Source organism: Leucopleurus acutus (genome assembly GCF_964270905.1).
Source record: "Leucopleurus acutus genome assembly, chromosome: 10".
NCBI classification, from domain to species: domain Eukaryota; kingdom Metazoa; phylum Chordata; class Mammalia; order Artiodactyla; family Delphinidae; genus Leucopleurus; species Leucopleurus acutus.
The window spans coordinates 59,528,745-59,544,967 of NC_139153.1; the positions used below are offsets into that span (position 1 = coordinate 59,528,745).

The window sequence follows — 16,223 nt, forward strand, 5'->3', positions numbered from 1 at the left end:
AATGGAATATTACTCAGCCATAAAAAGGAACGAAATTGGGTCATCTATAGAGACGTTGATGGACCTAGAGACTTTCATACAGAGTGAAGTAAGTCAGAAAGAGATAAACACATATCGTATATTAACACATATATGTGGAATCTAGAAAAATGGTACAGATGAACCAGTTTACAAGGCAAAAACAGAGACACAGATGTAGATAACAAATGTATGGACACCAAAGGGGGAAGCATGGGGTGCGGGGGTGATGGTGGTGGGATGAATTTGGAGATTGGGATTGACATACATACACTAATATGTATAAAATAGATAACTAATAAGAACCTGCTGTATAAGAAAGGAAGGGAGGGAGGGAAGAAGGAAGGAAGGAAGGAAGGAAGGGAGGGAGGGAGGGAGGGAGGGAGGGAAAAAAAAGGATTGCTATTATCCTAAGATCAGTTCTGTTTTCTCTTAGTCAAAGTTATTTTGGTTGCAAATAACATAAAACAATCAGAGCCACCTTAAATAATTATCAGAAAAGTGTATATCTTGGAAAAATCCTGGGGCTTCTCAAGGAAGTTAGGTTAGCTGGGGCCCTGGAAAGACCTCCTTGGAATGGCCTCAGTCTGTGTATCTGTTTTGTTCTGAAGAACAGACTTAGAACCCCAGAGTCTACTTTCCCCCTGTATCAGAAACCAACCCAAACTGGGTGACCTCTTTCCTTTAATGCCAATTTCTCACCAGAAAAAGTCGGGAGGCTGCTCTGATCCCTTTGGCAGCAGCCAAGTGAACAAGGGTGAGTAATTCAGTGCCCTGAAGAAGCGGGTCAGGGTTTAAGAGAATATGGGTCAAAACAAACTTAGAGAATCCTGTGAAACATCAGTTATATGATATCAGTCATTAGGAACTAGAAAGTGAATTGCATCTAAGAAAGTTGTACTTATTTTTTCATTTCTAATTGGAAGTGGTCAAAATGAGCTACTAACAGTAAACATCAGACACTTCAGAGACTTTTTTTCTCTCCTTATTCACCTAATGTGGATCTTAAAACTAATACTGTGAAAGTCTGATACATATATAAAAAAGACATTTTCTTTCAGGGATTTAAATATATCTATAAACTATTATTTAACATAAATCATACACTCTAACATTTCATGTTCAGACAAATTTCAAAAGCAGTTTTCCTTTATGGTAAATAAAGAATTATTGTCCGATACTATGAAATTTTTAAAATGAGATAAAATTGATATTCATAAATCATCTAATCCAAACTTCCATTTCCAAGGAAGTATCAACATATATCTTTTGAGAAAAACAAAATAGTTATTTTTCCTTTTCTCAATTTTCTATAGGAGGTTTTAAATACCCCCACAGGAACAGACTTCAGTAATTCACAAGGCTATCTCACTTTATGGCATGTAAATTCATTTTACTTCTTGTCCAGATCCAAACAGAAATTGCCCACTACATCCCTATTTCTAAAACCCAGAACACAACCATTTTCCTTCAGGGAGTAGCCTTCCTGCCTGTATAAACACACTCCCCCAAGAATTACCTTGTCAGAATCCAGCACTGATCTACTGTGTCAGTCTGGATCATCGTTAAATCTTTTTGGCTATTAGTGTTGAAACGATGGGCACCTGCGTGTTTACGAAGTCATAGTGGTATGGTACCTGTGCTTTAGGGATTAATCTAAAGTCAGCAGTCACTTATGCCCTCGGGCAGTTTTCAAAACTATGTCACATTTCAGGGTAATTGCAATGCTATCTCTTAATATGCCACTGATGATCAAGAGGTATCAATGGGCTATCACTGTGGATGGAGATGTTGGTCCCAGTTGTTCATCTGCAGGTGTACCTATTTTACCCAGGGTAGATTTGTCAATTCTGTACAGTGTATTGTTTCTGTACAATATATATTTTTACCTGCAAAAATAGAAAAAGCATATAACCTACTATCTAAAATTATACGGTCTTTTTTTTTAATAAAATGTTTAATGCATCTACTTTACGCACTATTTTGTGATTCTAGAACTTACTTTGCTAGTGAGGACAGGGCAATAGTTCAAATTTTACTAGATATCACTACTGCTGAGTAGCAGCAAGTACCTTACTTCTTTATTGAAAGAATGCTATCCTTGTCATAGTCAGTAAACTTCAAGGCCTCTGGGATGGCTAGTCTCCTCCTCAGTTATAGTAAGAAAGTGTATTCATAATGTTCTTAAAAGATTATGTTCTAAATTCTGAGGAAATGGCAAAAAATTCATATAGCTATATATAATTTTAAAGCACAGTCCAAAAACATGTCATGCTTAATCATTCTAAGGCAGCCATTGTTCCCTTTGTATTGGAACAAACATACTGAGGGACAATATTGCAGACAGTTCACATATACTTAGACACTATGATCTTTATTTATCTATATTTTATGTGCTTAAACACTATACTATGTCTTTTAACACTTTAAACATGATAATGAGCAAAAAGTATATATTTTCAGTAAATGATACTGAATATTTAAATCTTAAAAAAAAATAAGAACTTTGACCCTATCTTGACACCATATACAAAAGTTACCTCTAGATGTGTCATAAACCTATACTTAAAAGCTAAAACCATAAAGCCTCTAGAAAAAAATATTGAGAAGACCCTTTGTGACTTTGAGGTAGGCAAAGATTACCTAGGGAGGACACAACACTAAAGTATAAGAAAAAAAAACAATGAATTAGACTTCAGAAAAAAATTAACTTCTGCTCTTCAAAAGACACTTAAGAAAATTAAAAGCCAAGACACATATTGGGAGAACATATTTGCAGTATGTATATTTCACAAAGGATGCAAATCCAGAATATACAAATTACTCCACCAACAATAAAAAGACCAACAATCCAATTAAAAGTTCGTCAAAATTCTAACCAATTGTTTCAAGTAAGATAACAGATACAAATGGCCAAAAAGTATTTGAAAACATGTTCAACATCATTAATCATCAAGGAATTGAATATTAAAAGGGGAAAGGGGGGGATAAAATAGGAGTTTGGGATTAACATATACACACTACTATGTATGAAATAGATAACCAACAAGGACCTATTGTATAGCACAGGTAACTATACTCAGTATCTTGTAATAACCTATAACAGAAAAAAAATCAAAAAAACATATAAAAATAACTGAATCACTTTGCTGTACATCAGAAACTAACACAACATTGTAAATCAACTATACCTCAATAAAAAATAAAATTTTAAAAAGATTCAAACAAACAAACAAACAAAAACTACAATAAGTTACCACTTGAAATACTAGAATAGCTGTTGTTAAGACTGAGAACTTCAGGTACTGGCAAGCAAGTAGAACAACCAGAGTTTTCATACAATGTTGGTGAGAGATAAAACAGTGCAACCACTTTAGGAAATTATTTTGCAATCCCATATAATATAAATAAGGTTTACCATATATACACATATATACACATACACATACATTCTAAGACCCAGCAATTCTGTTTTATGTAAAGAGAATGCATGTCCACAAAAATCTTGCACATGAACATTCATAGCAACCTATTCATAATAAGCATAATAAGCTATCCCTGAAAACAGCCCACATGCCCATTCACAAGAGACTGGATAATTAAATTGTGAGATATTGATACAATGGAACATTACTCAGCAAGGAAAAATAAACTATTGATAAATGTAGGAACATGGATAACTTTCAAGACTATGTTGAACTTAAGAAGGAGGAAGAGTGCATACTCTTTGAGCTTCTTTCCTAATCCCGCATCTAACGTATGCACCTACTTTTTTCTTTGAGGGTTCTTAGGACTTGTGGTCACATGTGACTTTGTTGACCACTGACACCTTCTTGATACATTTTCCCCATGAATTTGTGATTCTACAGTCAATGTAGAAATTTACTGCCTCCATTCTGATCAGTGATCCACAGTGAGCATGAGATTGGCACCAGAATGTGCTGGACATTTAGATCCTTTAAGCTTGTATTATGAGCATTTCTCCGCACTAAGTGACATTATAGTGTGAAAAGATGTATGTATTATCTTTCCAAGATTTGTTTTGGCACTAGAGGAAATATTAACTATGTTGGATCTGAAAGAAGACATTTGCATATGCAAAACTTTATTTATTTTAAGGTTAAGCATTACTTTATGAAACATTTATTTTTGTGTGTGTGTGTGTATGTGTGTATGTGTGTGTGTGTGTGTGTGTGTGTGTGTGTGTGTGTGTGTGTATGTGGTATTTCTTACCCTGGAATGTGATAAAAATTATTTGAGAGCTACTGTTATAATAGAAAGAACACAGTAGGTGATGTCAAAACACTAGTGTTTGAATCCTAGATCTGCCATTTGGCTGCTTTGTGACTCTGGGCCAATTTCTAAATCTGTTTGAGCCTTTGCTTCCTCATCTATGATACAGGCTCTTGTCAGCTATACCACGGATCAATCATCAATCATCTCGTGAATCCTCTACAAGTTTACCTGCAGTATTTATCCAACAGCAGAAATCAATGAAGATTCTTTTCTTTACTCCACTTTGTTTTTTAAAAAAATATTGAGGCAAATCTTATGAATAGTGAAATGCAGTTTTTAGGTTTACAATTTGATGAGTTGTGATAACTGTATAAGCTGTATATGCAGGGCTCTTGACAATAATAGAGAACATTTCCATCAACCCAGAGACTCTCCTTATACAGCTTTACCATGACTCTGCATTCCTTTGGCAACCACTATTCTGATTTCTATCATCATAAATCACTTCTTTCTTCAACTTTATATAAATGTTCTTTTAGACTGTGCAGTTTTTACAGTCGACAAGTCCAAACTTCTTAACGTAGTTTACAAGACATGTGTGATAAGCCACTCTCTTTAGACCCACTTTTCTACATGCTTTCTCTTTTACTGTATTTTCCAAGCATATTTAATCTGTTTGGTTCCTGGACCCATTTCCAACGACCCCTTTCTTGTGCTTCAGATGACAGTTGCAAGTCCAGGCTGTTACCTGTACTTCTAACCTACTGGTTGTAAACCAGAGGTTTCCAGGGTCCTCCCTCTCCTTGGGGACAATTAATTTGCTAGAGAAGCTCACAGAACTCAGAGAAGCATCTTACTTACTAGAACATCTGTTTATTACAGAGTGGTACACTCAGGAACAGCCAGGTGGAAGAGATGCACAGAGCAGGTCTGGAAAAGAGCGCAGAGCTTCCAAGCCTTTTCGGAGCTCAGCATTCTCCCCAGATCTCCATGTGCTACCAATCTGGAAGAAATCTGAATCCAGTCCTTCTATGTTATTATCAAGGTTTCATTACATAGGCATGATTGATTAAATCACTGGTGACTGGCAACTGATTCAAGCTCTAGCCCCTCTCCCCAAAGGTCTGGGGGGTGGGAAAGAGAGGTAGGACTGAAAGTTCCTACCCTCTGATTACCAGTTGGGTTCCCTGGCAACCAGCCCCCATCTTTAAGTTACCTAGGGGCTTTTCAAAAAGTCACCTTATTTACATTACAAAAGACACTTTTACAACTCTCTTCACTTAGGAAATTCCAAGAGTTTTAGGAGCTCTGGCCAGAAACAGGTAAGATGATCAAATATATATATATATATATATCTTTTTGTAAATCATAATGTCACATTTAACTTCTTCTACCTATTCAAAAAAATGTTCTCTTTCTTTTCAGGCTTTGGAGATGTTCGCTGTATCCATGTATCATTCTCCCATATTACATATTATAACCCCTTCTTCACTGAATCTTCACCATATCCTACTTCTGTGTTAGATCTCAACTAACATGGCCCTTCCCACTGAGGCCGCCCATGATCTCTGTGGGCTCCTAAAGCATCATCTATTTGCCTTGTCATTGCATTTCTCAGATCCTATGGAGATTGCATATTTAATTGCCTGTAACTCTGTCCTCTCCTCCACCTAAAAGTAGGTCTCAGATAGTAATACAGAATACAGATAATAGCAACCAATTGGACCAAATCTGTACTGTTTCTCGTTTATCACCTGTTTTGTATATGCTTAACACACACACACACAGTCTGCTCATTTTACTCAAAGAGAAACCATTTGGCTTATTGTACTTCATTCCAAATACTTATCATCTCATCTAATTCCATTAAATGGCTTTTAATTATCATAATGCTTTCTTCTACCAGATTTTCCTTATATGGATATGATATAATTTCCAATCTTTCACTAATTTCAGAATAATAGCTTACAACAGAGTCATCTATCCTCATGAAGTCTATTCGAAAACAATTGCATATAACAAATTGCCATCTGCCTCAGCACATCAAATGACTTTCATCTTCACAGAATTCCTTAAAGGTCCCCTCTTGCACCAGATCTTAGATGGATTAAAAGGCAGCTTCTAGTTTTTGGCTTCTAAGAAAAAAAACAGACTATATGGAGATATGGATGATACTTAATTTAACACTCACATTTACATGCCTAAATATACAGTAAGAACTGTATTCTGTTATGTATTCATGTTAGTGTTTTCATTTTATAGTCTTCTTTTATACAACGAGTATATTGCTACATGTAAATCAAATTTCTAAAAATCAAATTCCTTAAATTTCCTAAAGGAAATTATTTTAAAGGAAACAAATTCTCTAGTAACAGATATTTAACTCTCCTAAAAGTTTTTCAAAGCAAGATCTTGGTATTTCCTTAAACCAGTCATATTCTGCAATACTGTTTAGTGTTTCAATGTTTAATGGTTGCTTTTTGAGACTTTCACATTATAGTTAGACATTTACTTAACCTCTGATTTATTACTTAAAAAATCCAAATGGATTAGGCTATCCTCTAATCTGAATCTTTTATCTTTCCCATAATATAAGGACAATATTACCTGCCTTTTTGGATATAATGTAAGGACATGACCCACAGTATATGTTCAAGAAAAGTAGCTATTACTCTAGTCATCCCTTTCTTCAAAATGTACAGATTTCTTCTCCTTCAGCCTCTACTGAGTTTCCGTCACCGAGGCTCTGTCTCCTGAGTTGCATCAGGGTCTATCATTTTCTGACATACAATGAACCTGCTAAAAATAGCTATACTCGAGAGAAAACATGTTCATTCTGCTTTTCTATTAGAAGGTAAAATCTAATCTTCAATGTTTTGAAGGAAATGGACATCAATTGTGCCATTCCTAATAAAAGGGTAATAATACAGACCAATCTGTTTCAAAGTAATTAAATCCTAAAGCCTCATTACCTATAGATAACATTTGTATCAGGCCATGCTGGTGAAATGGGTTCTCAGTTTCTGACCACATGTGAACTCTGCTCAACTCCCAAATTATAAACAAAACTGACACTCCCTCAAGACACAAGAGAGGACCTATGGTTGTTCTTCCTTCCTAGAAGAATTTGGCAAATATAAGCAGTTCTCTTAAAAAAAACATGGAAAGAAAAAGTCTCAGCAAATCACACAAAGTTCTCCAATCCCTCTTTTGGATCCAAGAAAAGAAAAAAAAGTGTTCTCCTGCTCTTTACCATCTCACAACTAAACTCCCTCAGAAACAACAGTCAATGTAAGACACTGAAAATGTAGGCTCCCTCGATAATCCTTAACCCAATTCTGTACTAAGGTAAATTTCTCCATTTATAAATGTATTTGCCTTTTATATACTATACTTACTTAAAGACACTGGGGAAGAATTCATCCAATACTTGCATTCAGGAACATATTTAAGAAGTGAATGATGACCACCAGGCTGATCTCCTCAAAGTACTTTGCATGTTAATATCTGAACTTCCTGCAAAGCCTGCCTGAAGCAGTGTCTCCCACGGGAGACAGGATGCTGTAACCAGTACACCCGTCTCTGGGTAAGAAAGCCTGGGTTTCAGCTTTATAATTTATTTGCTGTGTGATCTGAGATAAATTAACTTCTCTAATTCTTAATTTTTCTCATTTGTAAAATAGGGTAATGCTAGTAACTATCTCATAGGATTGGCGAGTGGATGCATTGTGGTAGGTGTGTCAGCATCCAGTACACTGCGTGACAAGGAGTATCTCCTCACCAATGCTGACAGAGTGACCATGAGAATGAAAAACTACAATCACGGTGACCTCTTTGGAATCTCTGTGACACCAGCAGTCTGTAAATCCCAGCAGCTCTTACCATGCACTGTTATTTATATCTTACGTATACTGTTAAAAACTAATAAATTAAACATCTGATACCTCTTCATATACCAATAACACATACTGAGGACCGGTGTTACCAACTCACATTCAAGGGCACATGCAATCACATAGTCAAGGATCACTGAGTCCTTGCCCCACAGAACTCATCCCCCAAACTGTAGCTAAACTACAAGTTCATCTATAGTAAAGGACCGAAAACTTTGTCATTCAGGTGTTCTTGAATGTTTATTATCTCTCTCTACCGCAAAAATTTTTTGGAAGTAGTGCTCCTGAGGGTAAGGTAAGCAATGGAGGATACGCTACAAATGATTTGCTTCCCAAAACAGTTAAAAATAATTGTGCAACAAGATACTTGGCTGTGACCTCTCAACTTTTTGACAAATAAAACATGCGGTTATTTCAGAACTCTCCTCTGGAGAAAATGAAGAAGTCATATAACACGGGTATCTGCTAACATTCCTTTGGGAGATCAGCTATTAACCAGTACTCTATTATTTTTAAAAAATATATATTTCTATATCATACTTATTTTACTGAAATTCACCATTTCTGTAAGAAAAGGATCATATTACAATCTATTAATATATTAAGTCTTACACTGTTTATAGCTTTAAAGAAACCAACTGGTGTCAGGATATAATTCCAATTAAGCTACATTTCTTATAATCTGTATTCAGACAAGAAAAGGGATCAAATCAAATGTTCAATAAATAAGGACATAGGAAAGGCTGGTGATACTAGAGAGTCATCTCCAAGGGTTTCTAAAAACCATCTCTAAAACTTCCCTCCTTCTGCAGCTGCCATGAGAACACAGAGCTCCAATCTAGATTGTATACTTAATAGAAACCAAAAATTTTGATCAGATATTGTGTCCATTATCCAGATGGATTTATCCTGGTCATGCTCATTCTTACATAATTAGTTAATGAAATATTAATGTACAAGACTGAACCTGCCTTCAAAAGAAAATCTTATAAAGAAATAAATTAAAACACAAATGAATGGAGACTGGATATTATATATAAAATAAACACAGAAGACTTTGCAGAAGGGGGCAGGAAGAAGGCAGGCTGGCTGGGTACCATGTGACTCAGGCAGTGGTTTTGCTAGTTTTTCTTGTGTTTCATATATGCCAAAGTGGCAGCTGGAAAGGCTGGAAACCCAGGAACATTAACAGAAGGAGACCAAAAAAAAGGCTCAAGCAAAGCCTGCTCTCTCCGGCCACAGGACTAGAAAGAGGGCAACCTTGCAAGACAGAAAACTTTTAGACAACAAACATCCTTCCCCAGCCAAACAACACAGAAAACAAAACAAAACCCAAAAACCGGTGTCTCAGGCTCACCCCCATCAAGAAAAATTAAATAGGGAGCCTGGGCGTCCAGCCTCCCTCCACTGTGAAGGGGCACTCCTTCTCTCTGGGGGGAGGCAGGGGGACTGAATAGGCAACAGCACTTCCGTACCACCGGCAGTGGGAACAGAGGCTACGTGGAGACCCGGATGTCCACCCCCAGGAGCAGGACCAATGCATCCTTCCCCCTCCAAGCCAGGGGGTGTCAGAGAATCTTTCACTCCTGCTGGAATTCCTCCCCACCCCTCTCAGTGTCACTAAAGACCACACGGGAACAGCAAAAAGGGGCTCCCTCCCTCCCCTAGGCGCCTGGGGAAGCCTGGACTCTCCCTGCCCCAGAAGCATCCAGGCAGGCAGCATCCCCTCCCTCTGCTGGCCTGCTGTCAGAGATGGCCTGCCTATGACAATAGCATTTAAAGGTGTGACATGGTCACACTCTGATCTTGAATGAACCACTCTTGACAGGGTGTGTGTGTTGGGGTGGGGAGGAGAGAGAGGGAGGATGGTGAGCCCTGGTAAGAGAGACAGAAGAGAAAAACCAACAGTGTGTAGTGCTTGTAAACCAAGGGAGAAGCCAAGAAATTGGGAGAAGAACAATAGTGGAAAGTGCAGCCAAGTGCCCTGATGAGAGGTCAGACACATTTTACTGGATTGGGAAATTAGATGATTCTCACTGGAGCCTCTGGTTTCAAGACAATGATGAGGACTGCAGCGAGATGGAGGACCTGTGGAAGGTAAACTGAGAAAGTAAGCAGCTGTATGGACTCATGTCATCAGAAACTTGAAGGAAACAAAGGAGAAAAATTGTCAAGAGAGGTTATTTTTATTACTTTCAGCAAGTGAAACAAGTATTCTATTTTTTTTAAGTGATTCCGATTGAATCATGTTTATAGGCTGCTCCAAGGAAAGCTGGGGATGAAGACGTTGGAACTACTGAAGAAAGGATATAATAGGCCAGACCTGGAGGGGATGATGGGTGCTGGGATTAAGGATGCTGTGAACAAGTCAGCCTTGAACAAAAAAATTAATTTCACCTTCTGGGAATGAAAGGAGTATGGAATTTTTTAAGTGGTAGGAGGCTGAAGAACTTCGGAAGACAGAAATCCACTTCCCTTGATGAAAAGGAGAATGCAGCCAGCTGCCCAGAGTGATGAACATGTGGCCTGATGAGGAGGCCAAGCAGGTACAGAATGAGCCTCGAGAGACCCAGGTCCTGGGCTAACCAGGCTCAAGTCAGACACGGGCAAGCGACCACTGATGGAGGGAACACGATATTTTAAAATCTCTCATTGGAATCATCTTTTATAAGATAATCTATTTCATAATTTGGTGTATGAGTTCAAATTTCACTCAGCAGTGATTCAGAGAGTTAAGTCAGTGCTCATTTTATTACAAAATCAAGCTTCAAGTTGAGGTCAAGTCCACAATGCCATTAAAACATTAAGGAAAACCTTAAACACATCATCTTATATTTGTAGAATTTCTGCTTATGTTTTTGTTTTAGTTGTACAAATATTCCTATTTTAAAATACAGCTTACATAGTCACAAACAGCATTTTTTAACATTAAAAGAACTCTGGCTGGTGGATATTCGTTTTGCTGTTTTACAGGTGAAGAAACTGAGAATCAGAAAGGAAATAAATGAAATATCCTTTATTTCACAGTTGGCAGGGGTGTCAACACTCCATCCCAAGTGTTTTGTTTGCTAAAGCAGAATTTCTCCACTATATGATAAATGTGTTTTAACTGCAGATCAAAGATACCTTTAACTTAGTTTTTTTTTGGCCAATTTTTATGTTTATTTAAGAAACATAAATAAGATTATCCCAAATTTATTGGGAGAGAAAAGAGATTACATCAATCAAAGGAAAAGTCACATGAATACTATTTTTTATCAGAAGTTGGTTTTAGAAATTATACCAATACCTTTCTTTAACTTAAGAACTCACCATGTTTTATGGAAAATATTTCAAGGAACACATTCTGAGTTTAAAAATGATCCTTACTGAAAATCTAAATGTAGTTAAATCACTACAAGTCAGCATTTGTGATAAATTATTAATCCATGTTCCTCTCATTCATCCACACCTGCAAACAGGCCAATCCTAGATGGAAGGGCAAGCTTTTCACCAAAATTTGAAAAAAGCACCCAGAGTTTTTTAAAAATCACTTGAACTGTTGGGATATTTGGCAATATTTGACTTCATCATATGATGAGTCAACCAAAACAATGATGAATCTACCAATATTTGTGAATAATTCAGGTTAGGAAATCTTGCCAGCCAGAGAACCCAAAACACTCTCAATTGGACAAGAATTTATTAATCCTCCTAAAGGTATGGAATTGCCATAATTGAATCTATAAATTTGAACAGATCAATGTCTGTCAGCAGACAGGCAGGCTTTACTGCAAACAAGAATATTTCCATGCATATACATTTTTAGCTCCCAAGCCTTGAGAATGGTTCAGTAAATGTAAATCTGTCCCCAGTACCCAAAATAATGTTTATGCTTCAAATTGCATTATAATGCAATAAATGTATTATTAATCATTAAACTAAGAAGGAATGAAAAAAGCTTCCAAAATATTCAGCCACTGATTTTGGTATTCTGAATACACAAACACCACTCCTTTGCACCAGCAGTAGTCCCAGACTTCATTAGAATTACAAAGAAATCTAGTCCAACTCCTCAATTTGAGAGACTGGTTCAGGGAAGGGAAATTTACCAAGATTCAGTTTAGGCAAAAGTGGAATTAAAATCCAGGTATCTGGATTCACAGTTTAGTGCACTTCCCAGCAGTATCACAGATATAAATAACCTCGTCTAATTTCATCTGGCAAGCAAATTCAGAGGCTGAGTGGAACTTCAAGAATCATGCTGAATTTGCTGTTTTATCATACTCCAAAGCACCTTCCATACAAATAGGTAATTAAACAATATTATCATCACAGAAGAAAATTCTGTTAACTGCTCAAACATATTATACTATTCAAACCATATTATTCAAGATTTTTCTAAGTAACAACACAATACATAAAATGTTTGGGCTCTTCCTTTAACTTTCTCAGAATCATTCCTACTGAAAGTACACAGCAGGAACAAGTGAAATAACAAACTACAACAAAAATAACAAAGTAACCAACAAACTAGCACTTTTAACCCTATGGCCTTCTATTTATTCTAAGTGAAGTAGTCACAATTGAGCACTGATTTGTATCTACCACCAATCAAAAAATCAAAATAAATCACTGTGAAAGCTCATTGGTTTACATCACTGCCCCTGTATGTATTAGCTTCCAGAAAATCATTCCGAAGAACTGAATCATCTGGATCATTTTTATTACTCACTCAGTCTTGAGACGGTCTGCACAGTGCTGGCTGAAATGTACTTCACTGAGCACCTTCTTTCCAAATGAACATCTGTGTCAGGTTTATTTATAGCCGCTGCCTTCAATCAGTACATTTCCAGGGATGAGAAATAAAATTATCTCAACAATACTCTCCTATAGATATCTGAAACAAGACTTAAGAATCTAGGCAGATGGCCTTTGAAAAGATAATGACAGATCTATAATGTAAAATGTATGTTAAGGTTTATTAGAGATTCAAAAGGACACTCTTCAATAAGCACACATAAAGAGCCTCAGGTACAATTAGAGAATTTAAGTCTTGTGTCTCTTTTGGCCTATCTCTTTATATACTCAAGATTATTATCATCACCTCCTCCATCCTCTTTTCCTCATTATGTTTCCTCTGAAATTTGGACACCTCTCTCTGTTTCTTACTTAGATGTTTTTCTCTCTATTTAGGAGCTTTTTCCTCCTAATTCTTCACAAAAGCAGAACATGCTTCCCCCTACTGGGAAAAAATTAAATTACAAAGTACATAGGAACATGTTCCTAAGTATCAAGAAATGAAGTTCCTGAGAAAAATAAAATGTTAAGGAGCCAGGTGCACAGCCTTCTCTGACTGTTTTACCAGCGGCAGAAATACTTGCACTCTCTATTTAGGGCTCCTCACACGCATTGCTGTAGTTTGGCAGTTTTCAGTACACTAACTCTCATTAATGACTGATGAATTAATCAAGTCTGCTGTCCCCAAAAGAAGTCCAATTAGCAGGTCTGAGAAAATGATCAATTTGTAACTTTTTTCCATTTTAAAGCATTATCAGCTAAATGAAGACACTTCTGGAAAATATATTGAAGTAAATGATTTAAGAAGACTTTTAACTGCATTTTTAATCATTTTGAACAATCTTAATCATTTACCCATTAATTTACAATATTTCTATTATTTTTATGTAGTTATCTTTATTTTTTAATAGAGTAGAGGGAAAGTTTAATTTTTTAATTGACTTTCATTTTCAACTTTAGGTTCTATTTATTTTTTTTCATACAGTAACCAAGAAAGTAGTAAGCATGATTGCATTTTCTGTCCTAAATCCTCCATAAAACCAAACTTGTTCCTTGAAAAACAGTTTAGTTGTTTCACACATTCAATATTTCGATTATAAAGCTTTTCTTAATTACTTAGTATACAAAATAGAAAAAACACCTGACACTTTATTGTTGTAAATAATAATCCATCAACAAAACATTTAAATAAACCTAATGACTATTTGACTCATACATGGAGGATTAGAATTTTTCCTTCTATGTACAACTAAATCTCGAAAAAGAAAACATTTCCTTTAATGCTTAAGGGCTGAGGAAGAGAAAGTTTTAACTTTTAGTTTTACCATAGGTAAGTTCATAAGAACCTAAGCTACAAAACTGCACTGTAGTCAATTTGATGATGAAGCAGTTTATTATTGAGGCATTCATCAAGAAAAAAAAATCTGGAGTTGTTTTTAAAAAGACAGGTGTAGACTGCTACAGATATCTTGAGTACCTTTAGCAGTTAGACGGCATTATTTCAAGATAAATGAAGTAATTTGGTTAATACTTCTGTCATACAAAAGTTCATGTTCGTGTGTGTGTGTGTGTGTGTGTGTGTGTTTAAACGACCTTTCAAAAGAACGCAAAAGACGACATTTCTGTTCCTCTGGGAATGAAATCTCTTTTAACATTACAGGTACACAAAAGAAAATGCACACTTGGTAAAACAGTTGATCAATTGTGGAGCGTTCCCAGAGATCAGCATCTCCCAGAGCACGCAATCATCACACTTCAAATAAACTGATAAGCACTTTAGCCTCTTCCACGTTCACAAACATTGAAGAACACGCAGAATTTAATCTAGGTTAATTCTGACTTTCCATAGGAAAGACTGTAATTAGACTAAAGAACATCAAAATCGCTTCCCAAGCAGAAGAGAAAGAAAAGAAAGAAAGAAAGAAAGAAAGAAAGAAAGAAAGAAAGAAAGAAAGAAAGAAAGAAAGAAAGAAAGAAAGACTGATTTGTAGCTAAGAAGCTGTTAAAACACTACATTGATCACCATTCACTCGAAATTGATTTCCCTTCTCTCTGCGGAGTGAAAATATCCCCGTGGACCGCGTAGCTCCTCACTTCTCTCCATCAAAGATCCTAACAGGGCACGTCTCCACCGCCACAGAGCTCGCAGCTCCGGGCTCCCCAAATTCAGCTGCGGAGGGAGGGAGGGAGGGAGCATCCGCCGCCCGAGGACCTGCTCTGTCCGCAGCTCTGGGTCGAGCACCTTAGGGGACAGTCTCCGAGAAGGAGACGGGCGTCCTCCCCAACTCCGCTCCCCGAACCCCGCCGCGGTGACAGGGGCCAGCTGTCTGTTTCCACCTGGGGAGCAAGTCCTACCTTCGGCTAGCAGGCGCGAGGCGTGCACAAAAGATGGATCCAGGCTATCTTTTTCTGCCATCAGCTCAGGCAAGTATTTCTCCTCTTTCATAGCGCGGACTTCGGACCGACCCCGGCCAGGCGCAGGGCTCCGCGCGCTCGGACGTAGGTCGCCGGCACCCTGCTCGCCCGCCTCCCGCCTCCCGCCTCCCGCCTCCCGCCTCCCGCCTCCCGCTTCCCGCCGCCCGCCGCCGCGGCTCGGGGTCTGGCGCCCTCTCCGGTCCCGCGCCGCGCCCGCCCCCGCCGTCGGGCTACGCAGCCCCGCGCCTCCCGACCCGTCCTGCCTCAGTCCCTCGCTCGCGCCCAGCCCGGCTCGTACCAGCAGCCTGAACAGGAGAGGAGGGCACAGGGCGCGTCCCGCCTCCGCCCAATGCTGATTGGAGAGGGTGTCGCGAGAGGCGGGGTCCCGCGAGGCCGCGGGCCCTTACTGGACCTCGCCGCAAGTCGGGTCGCCTGAGTGGCAGGACACGGCAGGAGAGGGGAGGGCAGCGCGGAAGGTGCAAGCGCTTTCTTCTCGCAGCCAGAGCCCGCCCTGGTTATTAGGCATGCCCAGTTGTGTGGAGCCCTCCTTACTGCTGAGGTGCCGAGAGAGAGCGGGAAAAGCACCGGTTGAACAGAGAAGCTGGGGTCCATGACGGGACGGCAGATGGTGATGAGGAGGGCGCGCGGAGGGAATGGGAGAGCACTCGGGAAAGCCTCGGGAAGGTAGATGGGGCTTTACCTGCGTCGCTAAGGCACAGGTGTCTCCTCTCCGTCCTGCAGCTCTTACGCACTCCAGTGTGCAAGAATCAGCTGTGCACCCGGCCTGGAAATATAATGAAGACTGCATGTGATCGGCGGCTGGTATTTCCAATGAGCCTGACCTACATCGCAGAGACGCAGTAGAATGTTCATTGATAAACA

The 16,223-nt window shown here is 38.5% G+C and overlaps 1 protein-coding gene across 1 annotated transcript in view; it reads right to left on the reverse strand.

The window, feature by feature from the left end:
* Positions 1-15,372, reverse strand: part of KHDRBS2 (KH RNA binding domain containing, signal transduction associated 2) — a gene marked incomplete at both ends in the record, with an annotated part of 704,484 nt that extends 689,112 nt beyond the window's left edge. Inside the window, one exon of the mRNA XM_082848563.1 lies at positions 15,282-15,372. Within this exon, the coding sequence (XP_082704689.1) occupies positions 15,282-15,372 (91 nt within the window). The remainder of the gene's footprint in view (positions 1-15,281) is intronic.
* Between the last annotated feature and the right edge of the window lie 851 nt (positions 15,373-16,223).